This window comes from Schistocerca piceifrons, chromosome 8 (assembly GCF_021461385.2).
Source record: "Schistocerca piceifrons isolate TAMUIC-IGC-003096 chromosome 8, iqSchPice1.1, whole genome shotgun sequence".
NCBI lineage: Eukaryota > Metazoa > Arthropoda > Insecta > Orthoptera > Acrididae > Schistocerca > Schistocerca piceifrons.
The window spans coordinates 108,743,491-108,760,381 of record NC_060145.1 but is presented as its reverse complement, the minus strand read 5'-3'; the positions used below and the strand labels follow the sequence as shown (position 1 = coordinate 108,760,381).

Sequence of the window (16,891 nt, the reverse complement as noted above, 5' to 3'; positions counted from 1 at the left end):
TAGTGTAACACCATTATACTTTGGTGGACCCTAACTGGACGCAGCTCCCACCCTATCCACTCTCAACACTCGATAATTTCATTTTTTGCTCCTTAGAAGCAGGAGTGATGGCTGTGAAATAGAGTTTTGTTGGCCCAATAGTATAACATACCCTGATGGAGGCCACTACAGTAGTGGGCATTGGTACAGGGTGCATTGGTGTGTTGTCTTACAGAATGACATGTTGTACAACCCAGAAAAAGTTTATGAGGCCGATTATGGGTTACAGTTTCTGAAAAAGAAAACTTTAATGTGTAATGAAGTATTTTTGAATGGTTTCCCATGTGAAATACAAAATAAAGTAACATTGCTTTTATTTTTAGGGTCATTTGTGAATTGTTTAAAAGAAAGCCAAAACTCTGCTCAGAAATTGCTTCAGCTTGTGGTCGACAATTTTCCCTGTTTCAGAGATGAGGCAGAATTTGAAGGTTATGCAGGTAATAATAATTTTTTGTATGTTACTAACATCTTACAGATATAATTTAGTGAAACACTGTTAACGTGTATATTAATTGTTTCACAACAGTGCATGCACAAGTAGGATTTTTGTTAGTTTTGTTCATATTTGGCAGTCCACAGTATATACATTTTGATTTTAAATGTTAATAAAGTCCATTTTCAGGCAACTTTACATAAAATACCTTAATTTATTAGCTGCTGCTGTTTGCACTTTATGGTGTAGAACTCAGTTTTTCAAAGTTATTAGTCTGTTACGCTTTAATAACTTTTGTTCCATCCAGTAAAGTCAATACCTGTGTGCTGCAAAGACTATTAACTTTCTGGCTGCTAATACAACCTGATTTACAATGTGTAATAATGAATGTTTATAGTTACCTTTCCTGTACTGTAGATTCCATTTACAAGACCAAAATTATGTAGAAATTAACAGGTCATTATGGTGCCATACCAGAGCACCACTTGCAAGCGTAATAACCCGTGAGTAAAATGATGTTGACAAATTCCAGTTATGGTACTTCTGATACCAATGAATAATCTATACAAGATTAAGTAGTTTATACATAGGTTGAAACTTAAATAGTGGCAACACTGCTGTGGAGACACTATCCAATGGAATCTACTATTGTCACTGATAGCACATGTTGTTGAAATCCCTACCTTACCTCTGAGCAAATGGACTCGCCTGTCCCATGTCACCGGAGTGCACACAATCGAGGAAAACACAGTCACTTGTGAGCGAGCAGTCTAATGTAATGGTGTCACTATGTTTTCAAAACAGGAACAATGGAGTTGGATCAAGATTGAATGTGCCAGAGGTCATACAGCACGACAGTGTCATCAAGGTCTGCAAGAGGCGTGCAGGGAATCAGCATTACTGTACAGAACAAGCGAAACTAGCGGTGACCCTTTCTGCGCAACCCACCCATTATTTTGTATGACAATGCACGGGCACATACAGCGCAAGCTGTGGCTGCTCTGTTCGGTCAAAGGGACTGGGAAGTACTGTACCATGCACCATACTCCCCGAACTTAAGTCCTTGTGACTTCGATTTGATTCCGAAGATGAAGGAACCACTTCGTGGCATTCGCTTCAGATCTGTTCCAGAGATTCGACAGGCAGTAGACCGCTCCATTTGCACCGTCAACAGAACAGGCTCTGCTAATGGTATACTATGCCTTCCACATCACTGGCAGTGGGTTCTACACAACACTGGTGACTACTTTAAGGACAGTAACAGGTGCAAACGTGTAACTCTTTTGTGTTGGTTGTGAATAAATAGTTGCCACTCTTTAAGTTCCAACCCTCAAATTTAAGATATCAGTTCACACTTGATTTTTAGACAATTTTTAATTATTGTTATTGCTGGATAACTTTGGACGTAAGGTCCTATAAGCGATCTGTGACCATTACGCAGCACTGTTGGTAACCTCTATTTGTTGTGATTAACAAAATTCGTTATTAGTCCGTCACTGTACATTATGTATTTTGATTAGCCTCACCATCAGATCTGTGACGAAACAACAGCAGTGATTTAAAATTTACCAAAAAACACAGTGTTGGAGACTTGAGTGGTACACAGCCAGTACAAAGTATTGTGCCATACATCACATGCAGTACCCTCATTTGTGTGTTGAATTGCCATATATATGTTTATGTGCAGGGTTTCAGCAATGTCTGCATGACTTGCTCTTCTGTGTGCCACTGCATTTTGAAACCAATTTTTAGTCTTTTGTTTTTACATAATAAATGGTTATGGGTATTGATGTAATAAGTTATTAACATAGAGATTTCAGTTATTATTGCTTTCTTAGGCTACACTGTGTTTAACATTTGTAAAGCAAGGATTTGTAACTTCCATTGACATTGTAATTGTTTTCCTTGTAAGCCATATTGTTCAGGCACATGTTGGCTGGCTGTATGACATGATACTTTGAACTGTCTACTAATTGTGATCTATATTTTCAGTTGTTACTTTTACTTTTTCACAAATCTGCTAATGGAACTAATTCAGAATGCATTACGTACAGTGATTGATTAACAAATAATTTTTGTGATCAGAACAAAAAAGCAGTATTTTTTGTCATTGTTTCCCGTGGACACTGTCCTAGTTACAGGGCAGCTAATTGTGGCCCCAATAACATAACAAATTTTGCATGTAGATGATTCCTTAACTAATTTCTAAAGATGAACATGCAGAAAATATTAAAATACTGCAGCAATTAATCAGTTGTTTTTTTTTACTTTCAACTGTAGTTGTGGTAGTGTTTATCGACATTAGTAAATTTTTAAGGCAACCTTAACCAAGCAAAAGAAATGTCTTTCCTCTGCAAGTGACCATTGTTATAGGGCTTATATGGCTACTTTTCAGATGTTAGCAATTACCCTGGTACTTGACGCATAGTATGCAACTGCTAATTGCACTGCATTCCTCAAACAGTTTACTGTTCATAATGTGTGTGTGTCCCGTAAAGCTCTATAAGGCCACAAATGATCACTGAAGGAGGATGTCTGTTTGGACTCTTAGTCCAGATGTGTGACCACAGGTACGTGCTGTAAGGGGATTTTATGCCTCATGGGCGGGAATCTACCAGTTGAGCTGTCCAGGTTCACCTCATTGTCCTGCTCACAAGGATTACCCATGACCAGTGGCTAAGCATAGGAAAATAATAGTAATAACAATCTTTATTTATCTGTAATAACTTAACAGTGTTTAACATTATCATACCATAAATATAATGAATATATACAATAATAGCATATTAGATATTATAATCAGATATTTTTAAATGTATATACATATTTACTGCCACCAACATTTTGGAAACTGATATATAAAAGATTTCCACAGTGTTGCTTATGTCTTCCACCAGTAACAGGGGCTGTGGTATGGCTATTTTATAATTTGTTATCATGTGATTATTATCTGTAATTCATTTATTGTAATTATGGATGTCTATTGATTATGCTATTTTCTACACTCTTTCTTGCAAATACAATTGTCTTAAGAGCATGCTCTATGTACACAGTTAGCAAAGTAACCATACACAATTAGCAAAGTACCCATTATGAAATAATCCTTGCAGAAATGGCTTTTACTCGTATTGACTGTTTTTCTAACTGCTCTGTTCTGGAATGTGAATTCCTTATTCATACAGATATTGCAGGTTCCTCAATCCAAATCTTTACTCAGTATTGCAAATGGGAGAGAATTAATCCATAGTAGATTTGTTTGAAGAATTATTATGTTTGCAAGATGTTTTCAGAAGTAAATATTGCAGCTGATCTTTCTGTAGTTGTAGCTGATATGCTCTCCCTATAAGATGCTAACTTATCGTAATGCGTAGGAATTTATCAGATGTTCACCTAAAGGCAGCACTTTGGCATTTATATGTACTTGAGATGGATTATAATTTAACAGGAACTTCGCCATGATTGTCTTTCTCTTATTAACTGTGAGTTTATACGTGAATACGACATTCTTTGGTCATACTAAAGTTCTCTTTATTGTTTTGCATTGTTAACTGTTCGGAACGGCCTCAGATGGTGAAGCATATATCATCAGCATAGTTCATTAACTTTGATTTTTCCACTGTGTAATATCATTTTCTTATACAAAAACAAAAATGGCCCAGTATGCCAGTGGAAAAGCATGGCTGAATGTAAATAGTTTAAGAATAAGGAAACAAACTCCTGAAACAGTAGAGATGTTTAGTCACTGAAAGGCACATAAACAAGACTGATAACTTTGCTAACTTTTGGACAAATGTAGTTTAGTGTAGCCATACAGGTGTGTGTGTTGTGTCAGAGAGAGGGGCACTCTAGTTTGAAAAAATATTCATCTGAAAGCAAGCAAAGTTATCAGAAATGACTCAAGGATATTTCATTGTGGAACCGTACGACTGAGACTCTTGAATGATGATTTCATGGTCAGGATCATCCTAACAGTGAAATTGTCATACTAGACAATCCATCATAAGGTCACATAGATAAATCAGAAACACTTTACTAAGTAGAGAAGGTTTCACTTCATATCAAATTTTACTTTTTACTTTACAGTCAGAATCAGGCCTAAAATCCTTATGGAGTTGAACCATTTTTCACTGGTATTATCATGTGGCCTTGTAACTTAATGTTGTTCATTCTATTGCTTCCTGTATTCTGATTGCATTATAAATAACACTCCACCTTTCTCTCTCCTCTCTCACTCTTCCTTGTATTTCATTGTCCACTGCTTTCAAAACTTAAGATATACTAGTTTCTTTAACCCTTGTTTTTTATGAGGTGCCTATTTGTACAGCTTTTCATATACAATAACCAAAATTAGATGCTCTAGAATCAGACACAAAATTACCTAACTGCATCATGTGCTTGAAGGAAGAACAGGCAGTGAATGAACTGGAATTATTAATACTATTAATATTACATATAGAATATATTAATATTACATTAGAACTCCACCTTTTATAGTCCCTCATTTAATGTTTCTTATATCTGCTTCCATTCCTTCTAAAGTGTGACATCATTTTTTGTAAAACCACTTACATAAGAACTCTTCTTTCATTTTGACTTGCGTAGTTGCAAGAAAATTGTGACCTGAATAAAAATGAAAATTTGTTTGAGAAATTTATAAAATTATGACAGATTTGCTGGGAAATGCTTACTTGCAGTAGTCATATTTGCCAGTAGACACATATATCTACAAATTTATGAAGGGGAAAAGTTCTTGAGGGATTTACTTCATATTTTTACATGATACTCTAATAACCCAATATTTGGCCAGACATAGGCTATATATGATTTTTTAAAAAGCTAGGTGCATATTTTCTGTTAAAGCTACCTGAGTTTTGTGCTGCTGTACAGATAAGTGATTTAGACTGTAATAAAACTCAATTTAGTTCAGGAAACTAGTTTAATACGTGTATTAGTGTGTTTTGCAAGCTTAAAACGCGAAAGGAACATAAAGTAGGGTTATGATCGTATTCTTGTGAACATTTTAGTGCAGTAAGACTTATAGAATCTCATTTAATTGTTCTGTTCTGTTCCAGCAAGTTAAGAAAAGTTTATCCCTTTGTTGTTTAACTCTTATTTTGATAAACACAGCATAAATTTTAAGTTCCAGTATCTGGAAACTTTGCACATACGGTAGTAGCTTTGTTTACATACAGTTGCGACTAGGCCTAATTTTTGTAAATGTGTTTTTCTTCTTCTTTTCGGTAATCTAACTTATTGTCACTAAAGTAAGTTTGTTTACCTACGATTGAGACTAGACCTAATCTTTCATAAACGTGTTTTCTTGTTTTTCAGCAATTTAATTTTACTTATTCTTGCTAAAGTAATATTTTTACGATGAGTGAAAAGTGCCTGAAGTGCCTGACGTGCCGTAAAATTGTTAATTCCGGGGTTTGGTGTGATGGCTGTAGTAGTTTTTTTCCATTGGGGTGACTGTAACGGTGTGGGAAATGGGGAAGTGGATCAGACTCATCAGCAGTTCTGTAGGATATGCAGTAGAGATAGGAAAATAGTGGAACAGGAAGGCAAAATTGCTGCCCTTCAGGCACAGTTAGAGCAGGCTAGGGAAGATCTGAACAGGTTAAGGAGAGAGAAGGGTAAAGAGAGGCGGGAAGTGACAACAGTTGACAGGAGGAACAGACCTAGAACTTTGTCAGACAGCTTTGTGGTTAGTTGGGAAGAATAAGTTTGACCTGTTGCTTCAGTTAGAAACTGATGGGCCTCAGACAGAGGTAGGTGTAGAGAGAGCACAACAAAATTGAATAAGAATGTAGGGAAGTCAGCAAAGAGAAAGAAAGTTTTGTTGTTAGGTAGTTCACATGCCAGAGGTGTAGGCCAACTTATGCTGGACCAGTTAGGATCAGAATACCAGGTCACAATTTTTTTAAACGTAGTGCTGGTGTGGATAAGGTGGCAGAGGATTGAGGTTCACTATGTAAAGATTTTACCAAGGAAGACACCGTGGTTATTGTGGGTGGGCTGGGCAAATAGTATTGACAGAGATGCTGGGTACAATATAGGGTGTGACCTGGCAAAGATTGATTTGGCAACGAGACATACCGGTGTTGAGTTTGTGTCGTTCTGAGATGCCATGACCGACCTCATTTAAACTTTTCTGTCGGGAGAGTTAATTTGGAGTTGAAATGGCTACTTGGGTCAGATGCGGGGTCACATATTGGTTTGGTTCCTGTTGATTCTCTCAGTAGGTGAGATTATACTAGACATGGCCTACACCTCAACAGGAAAGGGAAGGGTAAACTGGCTGGGCTTATACCAGGAAATGTAAAGGGGGGAGGAGGGGGGGCACTGTCATGAGTGGTAACATACCAATGGTCATAGGTGTTGGAGCAGCACCTTTTTTAGGATAGGTAGGACAGAACAAAGTCAAGTTCTGAGAGAAGTAAAGATTGAAAAAAACCATCATTTTGAGAAAGAAATCATACAGCATAATCCTGGCACATTGGATCAGCGAACACAGCTGTTGGTTAAAAATTTACAGCAATCAGCAGAAACTTTATTTCCAACTGATTTCATCTTGGTAAATGTGAAATGCCAACTATCTTTAGTGCATCAAAATATTCAAGGGCTTAGAAGTAAAATTAATGAACTAATTATGTGCATTGATGAATTAGAGTCATCGAACCCAGTTGATATAATCTGCCTGTCTCAACATCATGTGACCACTGGTGTAGATATGTTAAACCTTACAGAATTTAAGTTAGCCTCTTACTTCTGTAGACAAAATATGGAGAAAGAAGGAGTTGCCACATTTGTTAAAAACAGTTTTAAATTTAAGAGTATTGACATTAATAAATTTTGCTTAGATCAGCACTTAGAAGCATGTGCAACAGAGATAGAATTTCATAATAGGTCGCTTTATAATAGTAGCCATATACAGAGCACCTTCAGGAAATTTCAACCTGTTTATAAATGGTCTTGAAGATTTATTATCTCATCTAAAATTAAGAAAACAAAGAACTAGAGGTTGCTGGTGATTTTAATGTAGATGTCCTGAAAAACACTGTCAGTGAACAGTTACTGAAATCAGTTACATTGTCATTCGATTTAATTTCTACAGTAAATTTCCCAACTAGGGTATACAAATGTTCTAAGACTGCCATTGATAATATCTTTATTGACAATTCAAGGCAACTATGCCACATTACAAAACCCATAGTAAATGGGCTATCTGACCATGACATGCAACACCTAATATCAAATTTTGAAAATTGTCAGGGTAAAACATCTATCAGAAATGAGTACAGAAGGCCAATAAAATAGTCAAAAACTGAGAAATTTAAGAGATTGCTCAAAGAAATTAATTGGATGGATGTTTACAGCATCCAAGACACAAATGGAAAATACAAAACATTCATTAATAAAGTTAGCACCTTATTTGAAAATTGTTTTCCCCTGAAGGTAACTCAAATTAAGCAGAAGTCTAATAAGAAACCATGGATCACACAAGGGATAAAGATATAATGTGAGACAAAAAGGAAACTCTGTCTGATATGTAGGAACACCTTTGATACTAGCATTATAGCACATTACAAAAATTACTGCAAAATATTGAAGAAGATTATCCAGAAATCTAAACACCTGCATTATGAGAAGAAGATAAATACATCCAGCAATAAAATAAAAACAATATGGGATATAGTTAAGTCAGAGACAGGTAGGACTAGAAATGAGGAGGAACAAGTAGCTATAAAAATAAATGAAACCCTGGTAACAAACGCATGTTGTGTTGCAAACCATTTAAACATTATATATAAAATCAAAGATGAGGTGACTTACCGAACGAAAGCGCTGGCAGGTCGATAGACACACAAACAAACACAAACATACACACAAAATTCAAGCTTTCGCAACAAACTGTTGCCTCATCAGGAAAGAGGGAAGGAGAGGGGAAGACGAAAGGAAGTGGGTTTTAAGGGAGAGGGTAAGGAGTCATTCCAATCCCGGGAGCGGAAAGACTTACCTTAGGGGGAAAAAAGGACAGGTATACACTCGCACACACGCACATATCCATCCACACATACAGACACAAGCAGACATATTTAAATATGTCTGCAGACATATTTAAATATGTCTGCTTGTGTCTGTATGTGTGGATTGATATGTGCGTGTGTGCGAGTGTATACCTGTCCTTTTTTCCCCCTAAGGTAAGTCTTTCCGCTCCCGGGATTGGAATGACTCCTTACCCTCTCCCTTAAAACCCACTTCCTTTCGTCTTCCCCTCTCCTTCCCTCTTTCCTGATGAGGCAACAGTTTGTTGCGAAAGCTTGAATTTTGTGTGTATGTTTGTGTTTGTTTGTGTGTCTATCGACCTGCCAGCGCTTTCGTTCGGTAAGTCACCTCATCTTTGATTTTATATATAATTTTTCCCACGTGGAATGTTTCCTTCTATTATATTGATATCATTAATTTGAATCCAACAATTACGTTTGTTATTGTCACTGTTGCATTTCGAAATCTTTTCTGTCGTCTTATTTTCCTCTTTCTGTTTTTGCCAGTAGTTTCACTTTGTATTCACCTTCTCCTTTTCACCGTAATCTGCTATCCTATTTTATCCCGCCTATATATATACTCAATAATACGTAACCCACTTCCAAACCATAACCAAAAATTTTTTTTTTTTTGCCGCTTTCAGCACTACCGCCGCTATAATATCCACCGTTTCTAGTTCACAAACAGCTCCTTTCACCTTTTAAACAACCATTTTGGCCAGTTCTAATAACTTTCGCTTTATTTCCATTTCCGTTTTTCCCACATCACTTAAAATTTTTAGCCGCTTCCCACAGGTTGTAACGTCATTATTTCTTCGTCAGACAATTGTTAGCCTCATTTTCATAATCTGCCACCACAATACCACTCCTTTTAATATACTACACGCAGTTTTTTCGAAATTTTCCCGAATTTCTCCGTCCTTTAACGTGCTTTGGCGGCAACACAACCACCTAACCTTTATGCACATCGTTGTCTACCAACCCAAGTCCAACATAGCCCAGCTGTAACCAACACCTTTTCGCCTTTTTTCATTCCAGATCTCCAGTTACTTTCCGGTTCACCTTTATCTCTCCCCATATATTTTTATTTTCATTTTCATTTCACCTCATGTTACACTTTCCACCTTCTAATACCATGTCACCCTCACAACACCCCCACAACGACCCCATTAAGTTTTATTTACATTCCCTCCGCAAACATGGTCTTTAAATATGTCTGCTTGTGTCTGTATGTGTGGATGGATATGTGCGTGTGTGCGAGTGTATACCTGTCCTTTTTTCCCCCTAAGGTAAGTCTTTCCGCTCCCGGGATTGGAATGACTCCTTACCCTCTCCCTTAAAACCCACTTCCTTTCGTCTTCCCCTCTCCTTCCCTCTTTCCTGATGAGGCAACAGTTTGTTGCGAAAGCTTGAATTTTGTGTGTATGTTTGTGTTTGTTTGTGTGTCTATCGACCTGCCAGCGCTTTCGTTCGGTAAGTCACCTCATCTTTGATTTTATATATAATTTTTCCCACGTGGAATGTTTCCTTCTATTATATTGAAACCATTTAAACAAGTATTTTGTCTCTGTTACTGATAACATGGGGTTGTCTGGTTCAGTAAATAATGCAGTGGAATGTCTGAAACCAGTGCACACAAGCAATCTCAGTAAAATGGTATTGACACTTCACCCAAAGAAATAGAATCCATCATAAAGTCCTTGAAATCAAAGCATTATAGTGGTTATGATAACATATCAACAAAGTTAATAAAAGTGTTCATGTGAGCTTATTCATATCTTATTTGTGTAATCAATCACTTATCACAGGAACATTCCTGGACTGGCTTAAATATGCTGAAGTTATACCTCTCCACAAGAAAGGGGACAAATTACCAACCGATCTTTGCCAGCTGTTTCAAAAATCTTTGAAAAGGTTATGTTCAAGTGTCTACTTAAGCACCTTAGTGAAAATAACATTCTGTCAAAGTCACAGTTTGGGTTTCTTAAGGGTTCTGATATTGAGAAGGCTATTTACACTTACAGTGAAAATGTCTTTAATTCAGTAGACAACAAATTAGAAGTAACTGGGATATTCTGTGACCTGTCAAAGGCTTTTGACCGTGTGAATCACAGCATTCTTTTAAGTAAATTAAAATATTATGGCACCACTGGTAGTGCTGCAAAGTGGTTTCAGTCATATCTTACTAATAGAAAACAAAGGGTGTCATTATGTAACACTTCAGCAGTAGGCAATCAGACATCATTTGACTGGGAAGAAATTACATGTGGTGTCCCCCAAAGTTCCATACTAGGTCCACTACTTTTTCTTGTGTATATTAATGACCTGTCATCCGTTACATTACCAGTTGCCAAGTTCGTCTTATTTGCAGATGATACAAACATTGCAGTAAATAGTAAATCAAATATAAATTTAGAAAGGGCAGCTAATCAAATTTTTACTGACATTAATAAGTGGTTCATAGCCAATTCATTGTCATTAAACTTTGAAAAGACCCACTATATGCAGTTCAGAACTTCCAAGAGATTTCCTTCTAGCGTGTGTATAAAATACGACGACATGGAGGAGAAGTTGAGAGCGTAAAATTCTTGGAATTACAACTTGATAGCAACTTCAGTTGGGAGCGACATACTAACGAACTGCTAAAGCACCTAAACAAGTCTGTGTTTGCAGTGTGAATGATGTCAGACATAGAAGATATAAATATAAAAAAAACTGGCATATTTTGCTTATTTTCACTCCATTATGTCATATGGTATCATATTTTGGGGTAACTTCTCAAACCGAGAAATATTTTTTAGAGTACAGAAGCGTATAATAAGAGTAATGTGTAGTGTAAATATAAGAACATCATGACGAAACCTATTCAAAGAACTGGGCATACTAACCACAGCTTCTCAGTATATTTATTCCTTAATGAAGTTTGTTGTAAATAATACATCTCTTTTTCCAACTAACTGCTTAGTACACAGTATCAATACTAGGAATAAGAACAATATACATAAAGATTTAAAATCACTTACTCTTGCCTAGAAAGGAGTCCAGTATTCAGCAACGCATATTTTCAATAAGTTACCAGCAACCATTAAGAGTTTAGTTTCAGACAAGGCACAATTTAAACACAATTTAAAAGAATTTTTGGTGGCCAACTCCTTCTATTCCATCCATGAATTTCTCAACAAGTGCAGTAGACCATTTTAATGAAAATTAATTATACTTTAATTTTTGACAATACTTGGTTGTAACAGCCAAGTAACTACCAACTGTGTGAATGATGGGTGTATGGAAAGCAGATGTAAGTCGTAAATCTGTAAATAGTGGAAGTTTAATTTTAAATTTTGTACATAATCTGACTGTTCTTAACTGAGGATCACTGAAATGAATAATTTACTTTAATTTTTGACAATACTTGGTTGTAATAGCCAAGAAAGTAGCAAATGTCTGACTGATGAATTTAATGAAAGCATATGTAAGTATTAAACCTGTAAATATTAGAAGTTTAAATTTAATTCATGTACATAATTTTACTGTTTATTGACTGAAGATCATTAAAATTAATGAAACTCAAGTTTTTCTAATTACATTTTTGTAATGTTTTTATCTGACATGTTCCACACCCAGGAGGATTCCCTCTTTAATGGGTCTATGGAATGAATAATTAATCTAATCTAATCTGTAAGAACAAAAACGTTGTGCTGTGAAAATGTGCAGTTTTGTTTATGTTCTCACTTTCAGTTTTATCGTAGACAGCTGTTCATTTAAACTATGAGGCAAATTGTTTCTCCCATATACATTTTTAAACAAAAATTGTTTATACAACATTGTGCTGTTTTATTTTCTTCCTCACGTGTGGTTTTTACATATTAAAACTATGTGAAGTAGTGTCATGGAAGCTACAATCCTCACAGATCCAACAGCTGGGAGAGGTGTCACTTTCATAGCCTGCATGTCAGTGATCTCAACCAATTTACGCACCCATTTTAAGCGACTTCAGTTATCAATCAGGGTTTCATTTGCAACAACAATAAACAAGACTTAAGGCCAGACATTCAAATACGTTGAGATTGATTTACAGTCAGAGTGCTTTTCACATGGTCAGTTGTATGCTGCCCTTTCACGAACTGGTAGTTCAGTAAACCAGTTCATAAGTCTATGATACAGTATCACAGCATACTGAAGTTTTGTTAATTGTTTTGAGTACAAAAAAATAAAGAAAAATGAAAACATAAAACATAACAGTCTTTTTCATTTGTATTCTGTGTGATGTATTGTAATTTTGAGTTCCATACCTTCAAAGTGGCTGAAGTTGCAAAGGAAGCCAAAATTTGTATCCTGACACAGTTCCCATACATATTTAGCAATTGCAAAGCACTGCTATGTTTGCCAATAAGGGCTAAAACTACATGGAAATATCATGGGACTATTAGTTCCTTCCTCTTTCCTCATAATCGCTGGACTGAAGCTGGCACAGCACTAATCTTCAACCTCCTGCTATCTCTGATGCCTCCACTTCCCTTTTTACCTTTGTCTGCCAATCTCCTCATAACTGGTGGGTCTCTACCATCTAGGTGTCTGTGTGACCTACCTTACCTTTTTAACCTTCCCCAACCTGCTCCTCTTTCCTTGAGGAAGGGACTTAATAGTTCTGGAAGCTACGTTAGAAATATGGTGCATTAATGTCTTATGATGCTAGGTGCTTTCGTGTTCTTTTGCATGTGTCTATTTGCAGTGCTAAAAGTTTCACCTTCTGACGGTAAATGTTGCTCAGCAATTTTGCCATAATTTTGTAAGTAAATCCTTCATTGAAATCCTGTTTCCCCAATATAGTATATCTGTAGAGCGGAACTAATTCAGGTGAATGTTTTTGAAACCAGGCAGTTTATATCACCAGTACCTTCATACATCAGTTTGTTAGATGAAATGTGTATAGTGAAGTCCAAACAACATCACTGTGAAATATAAGTGAAGCAATTTTTTGGAAAATTCCAATATTTTATGAGAGCTTTAATTTGTTTTGCACTGGAACTCACAAGAATTTTCTGTTTATTTAACAATATAACCACCTGCCTCACAAGTCTGTGATGATATGACTTGATTGAAATGTGTATTCCTACAAAATTATGCATATTTTCCACTTTCTCATGGCACCAAGTGAAACCACAGTGGATTCATTGAAAAATATGTGTGGCAGTAATTTGTGTCATATTGTTGTGTAATAATCACACTCAAGTCCAAATCCAAAAGCAGCGATGTCAGTCAAGTACAGCATGTAACACTGAGAACACATTTATTATCGAATGCCAAGGTACAGCCGGAACAGAACTGACCTCCTGGATGGAGAGTGCAGCTGTTTATACAAACACAGAATGCTGGTATTTACACAAACATGTGGGATTTTGGGTCCTTATCGTTATAAATAACAACCCGTTGATCCACTTGTTAAAACAATGAGCACATTTATTGTCACACTTCAGATATACGTCATTACACATCGAAAGTATCACATAGACAGAACATAATCATAATGGCCGCCTTAGCCCCAAAGAGCTTTTTGCATGCCAGAGATGTTATGGCACGTCAGTGTTGCCACAGAGCCCCCCCCCCCCCCCTTTTGCAGTGCGGAGCACGAGGTTCTGGCTGTTGTGGGGGGGAGGGTGCAGGTGTTGCGCCGTCTTCGTCCGGTGGGGGAGCTAGGCGGGGCCAGGGTTCGAGTCCTTTTAGATGGAATAATGTAATCACAGTGCCTCACCGGTGGGAGTGTGCGGCGACCGGTTCGTGAGGTGACAGAGGGGGTGGGGTGATTAGATGGAGACATGGGTACAACACGTACAGTGTACCCGTGGCGTCAATGAAAGATTGAATGAGGGAAGGATCTAAAGAACTGGGGATCAGTGACGAGTGGAGAACGGAAAGTTGGAAGGTGTCATCTTCGGCGGAGTGGGGAGGAATGTGGATAACTAAGAGAGAATCATTTGTGGTAGTTATACAGATGTCAGAGGGTGAAAAGTGTGAGACGTCGATTGAGACGGTAGTGGGTTGTTGAATGTCGGGTGAGAAGTGTGTGACGAGCATAGCAGGAGAGGGTGGGGTGAAGGGCGTGGACCCCGGTCTCTGCCCAGTGAGGGTTCCCGGCGTTGGGGAAGGGGGCATGGCCGGTGTGTCGTCCCTTGAGGAGGCGGTGGTGTGGAAGTCGTCGTCCGTCGTGGTTGGTGGCATCGGGTCGCTGGAGGTGTTGTCATCTGCAGTGACCCACGCCGGCTTGAGTCGAGACACTGACACTGTCAAGGGTTTGCCTTTGATACAGATGTGGCTAAGTACCCTGTAAGGGCCTGTGTATGGGGGTTCCAGGGCAAGGCGCACTGTATCATCCTTAAGCATCACAGCTTCACACGTGTCTAACTGCTGGTGCACGAATGTTTTAGCCAGAGTGTGTGCTTTTGGAGCAGGTGCTCTCTGCGCTCATATCGTCTGTCGTATGCTCTCGATTAGCACAGGGTATTCGATGGTATCTTGGAGCAGTGAAGGCTCGACAAACTCGGTTGGTACTGTCAACGGCTCGCCATAGAGCAGTTCGGCCACCGAGCACTGCAGGTCATCTTTATATACAGAACAGAGGCCTAGCAGTACCCACAGGAGGGTGTGTAACCACCGTTCCTCTTGGCACATTAGCGCTGTCTTCAATGTGCGGTGCCTTCACTCCACTAAGCCGTTTGATTGGGGGTGGTAGGCTGTTGTGCGAATGCCGCCGATGCCGAAGAGCTCGCACATTTTTGTGAAGAGGACAGCCTCGAATTGATGGCCTTGGTCTGTAGTAATGGTTTTGGGGCAGCCGAAACATGTGACCCATGTGGAGAGGACAGTGTTGGCGACTATTTCGGGCGAAATATCGACTAGGGGGGTTGCCTCGACCCATCTAGTTGTTTTGTCAATAAAAGTAAGCAAGTATCGGTAACCATACACCTGGGGAAGGGGGCATGCAGTGGCGTCCGACCTTGGACCGCTGGCATGAAAAACAAGTCCGACACCAGTCGCGACAGTCTTTGCGAAGCGAAGGCCATATGAAATGCTCAGCGATGATGCGCGTAGTTGCGCGAATGCTTGGGTGGGCGAGACTGTGCAGTGCGTCAAACACCGAGCAACGCAAAGAGGAGGGGACGAGGGGGCGTGGCATGCCAGTGGAAGTGTCACACCATAGCTCTGAGCGTGTGCCGGGGATCATCTTGCACGCCAGGTGCAGAGAGTTATTATTGTCAGATAAAAGGCTTGCCAAGGAGTCATCATTTGTTTGCACTCGAGCAAGAGTGTCGAAGTCGATTGAGGAAGATATGTGCGAGATCCAGGAGAAATAATCAGCAGCTATGTTGTCGGATCCTCGAACATATTGTACATTAGTTGTGTATTGTGAAATGAGATCGAAATAACAGAGCCTCCTAGGAGGTGGGTCGGCTGGGGGGTTTGTGAGTGCTTGGGCGAGAGGTTTGTGGTCTGTAAAGATCGTGAAGGGGCGTCCCTTGACGTCTTCGCGGAAATATCTAATGGCTTCGTAGACAACTAATAGCTCTCTGTTGAAAGTGGACTATTTGCACTGAGAGGGAGAAAGTTGTTTTGAAAAGAACTTAAGAGGTTGCACTACCTCTCTCTCCTCTGTGTTGTTGAAGTACTGCGCCGACAGATATTCCACTAGTGTCTGTGGTGAGCAAAAGTGTTGCATCCAGGTGTGGATGGGCAAGCGTGATGGCTTCTGCGAGTGCGATTTTGAGTATTTTGAAAGACGCACGCATGACCTCTGTCCACGGAACGCGCCTGTCGCCTGACGTTTGTGGCCCACGCAGTGCAGCTTGAGGGGACCTGTAGTTCGGCGGCTCTTGGAATGTGGCGGTGGAAAAATTGATCATTCCTAAGAACCGGTGGAGTTCATGGTATGTTTCTGGTATCGGCAGCTGTTTGATAATGTCTATTTTCTCTTGTGTGGGCCGAATACCATCGGCTGAAACTATGTGTCCCAGAAAAACAACAGAATCCTGTCTCAGTTTGCATTTGTCTTTGTTGACGATTACACCATGGGATTGTAATGTGTCAAACAGCGCCCGGATGTGATGCTCGTGTTCCTCCCGAGAGGAAGAAAAGATCAAAATGTAGTCCAGGTACGCGTAGCAGAAAGGTAGGAGTCGTAACACTGTATCTAAGAACCTCTGCCGGGTTTGGGCGGCATTTTTCAATCCATAAGGCATGTAAACGTATTCGAAGAGGCCGAAGGGTGTGGTGATGGCCGTTTTAGGGATATATTGTTCGTACAGTGGTATTTGGTGATATGTTTTCTCCCAGTCTACCACACTGAAAATTTTAGCGCCTGCCAACTGAGAAGCGAAGTCCT

The 16,891-nt window shown here is 38.9% G+C and overlaps 1 protein-coding gene across 1 annotated transcript in view; it reads left to right on the top strand.

Moving 5' to 3' along the window:
- The window catches only part of LOC124711811 (queuosine salvage protein), a 48,727-nt gene that overhangs the window by 11,444 nt on the left and 20,392 nt on the right, over positions 1 to 16,891 (top strand). Inside the window, exon 4 of the mRNA XM_047242034.1 lies at positions 363 to 476. Within this exon, the coding sequence (XP_047097990.1) occupies positions 363 to 476 (114 nt within the window). The remainder of the gene's footprint in view (positions 1 to 362; positions 477 to 16,891) is intronic.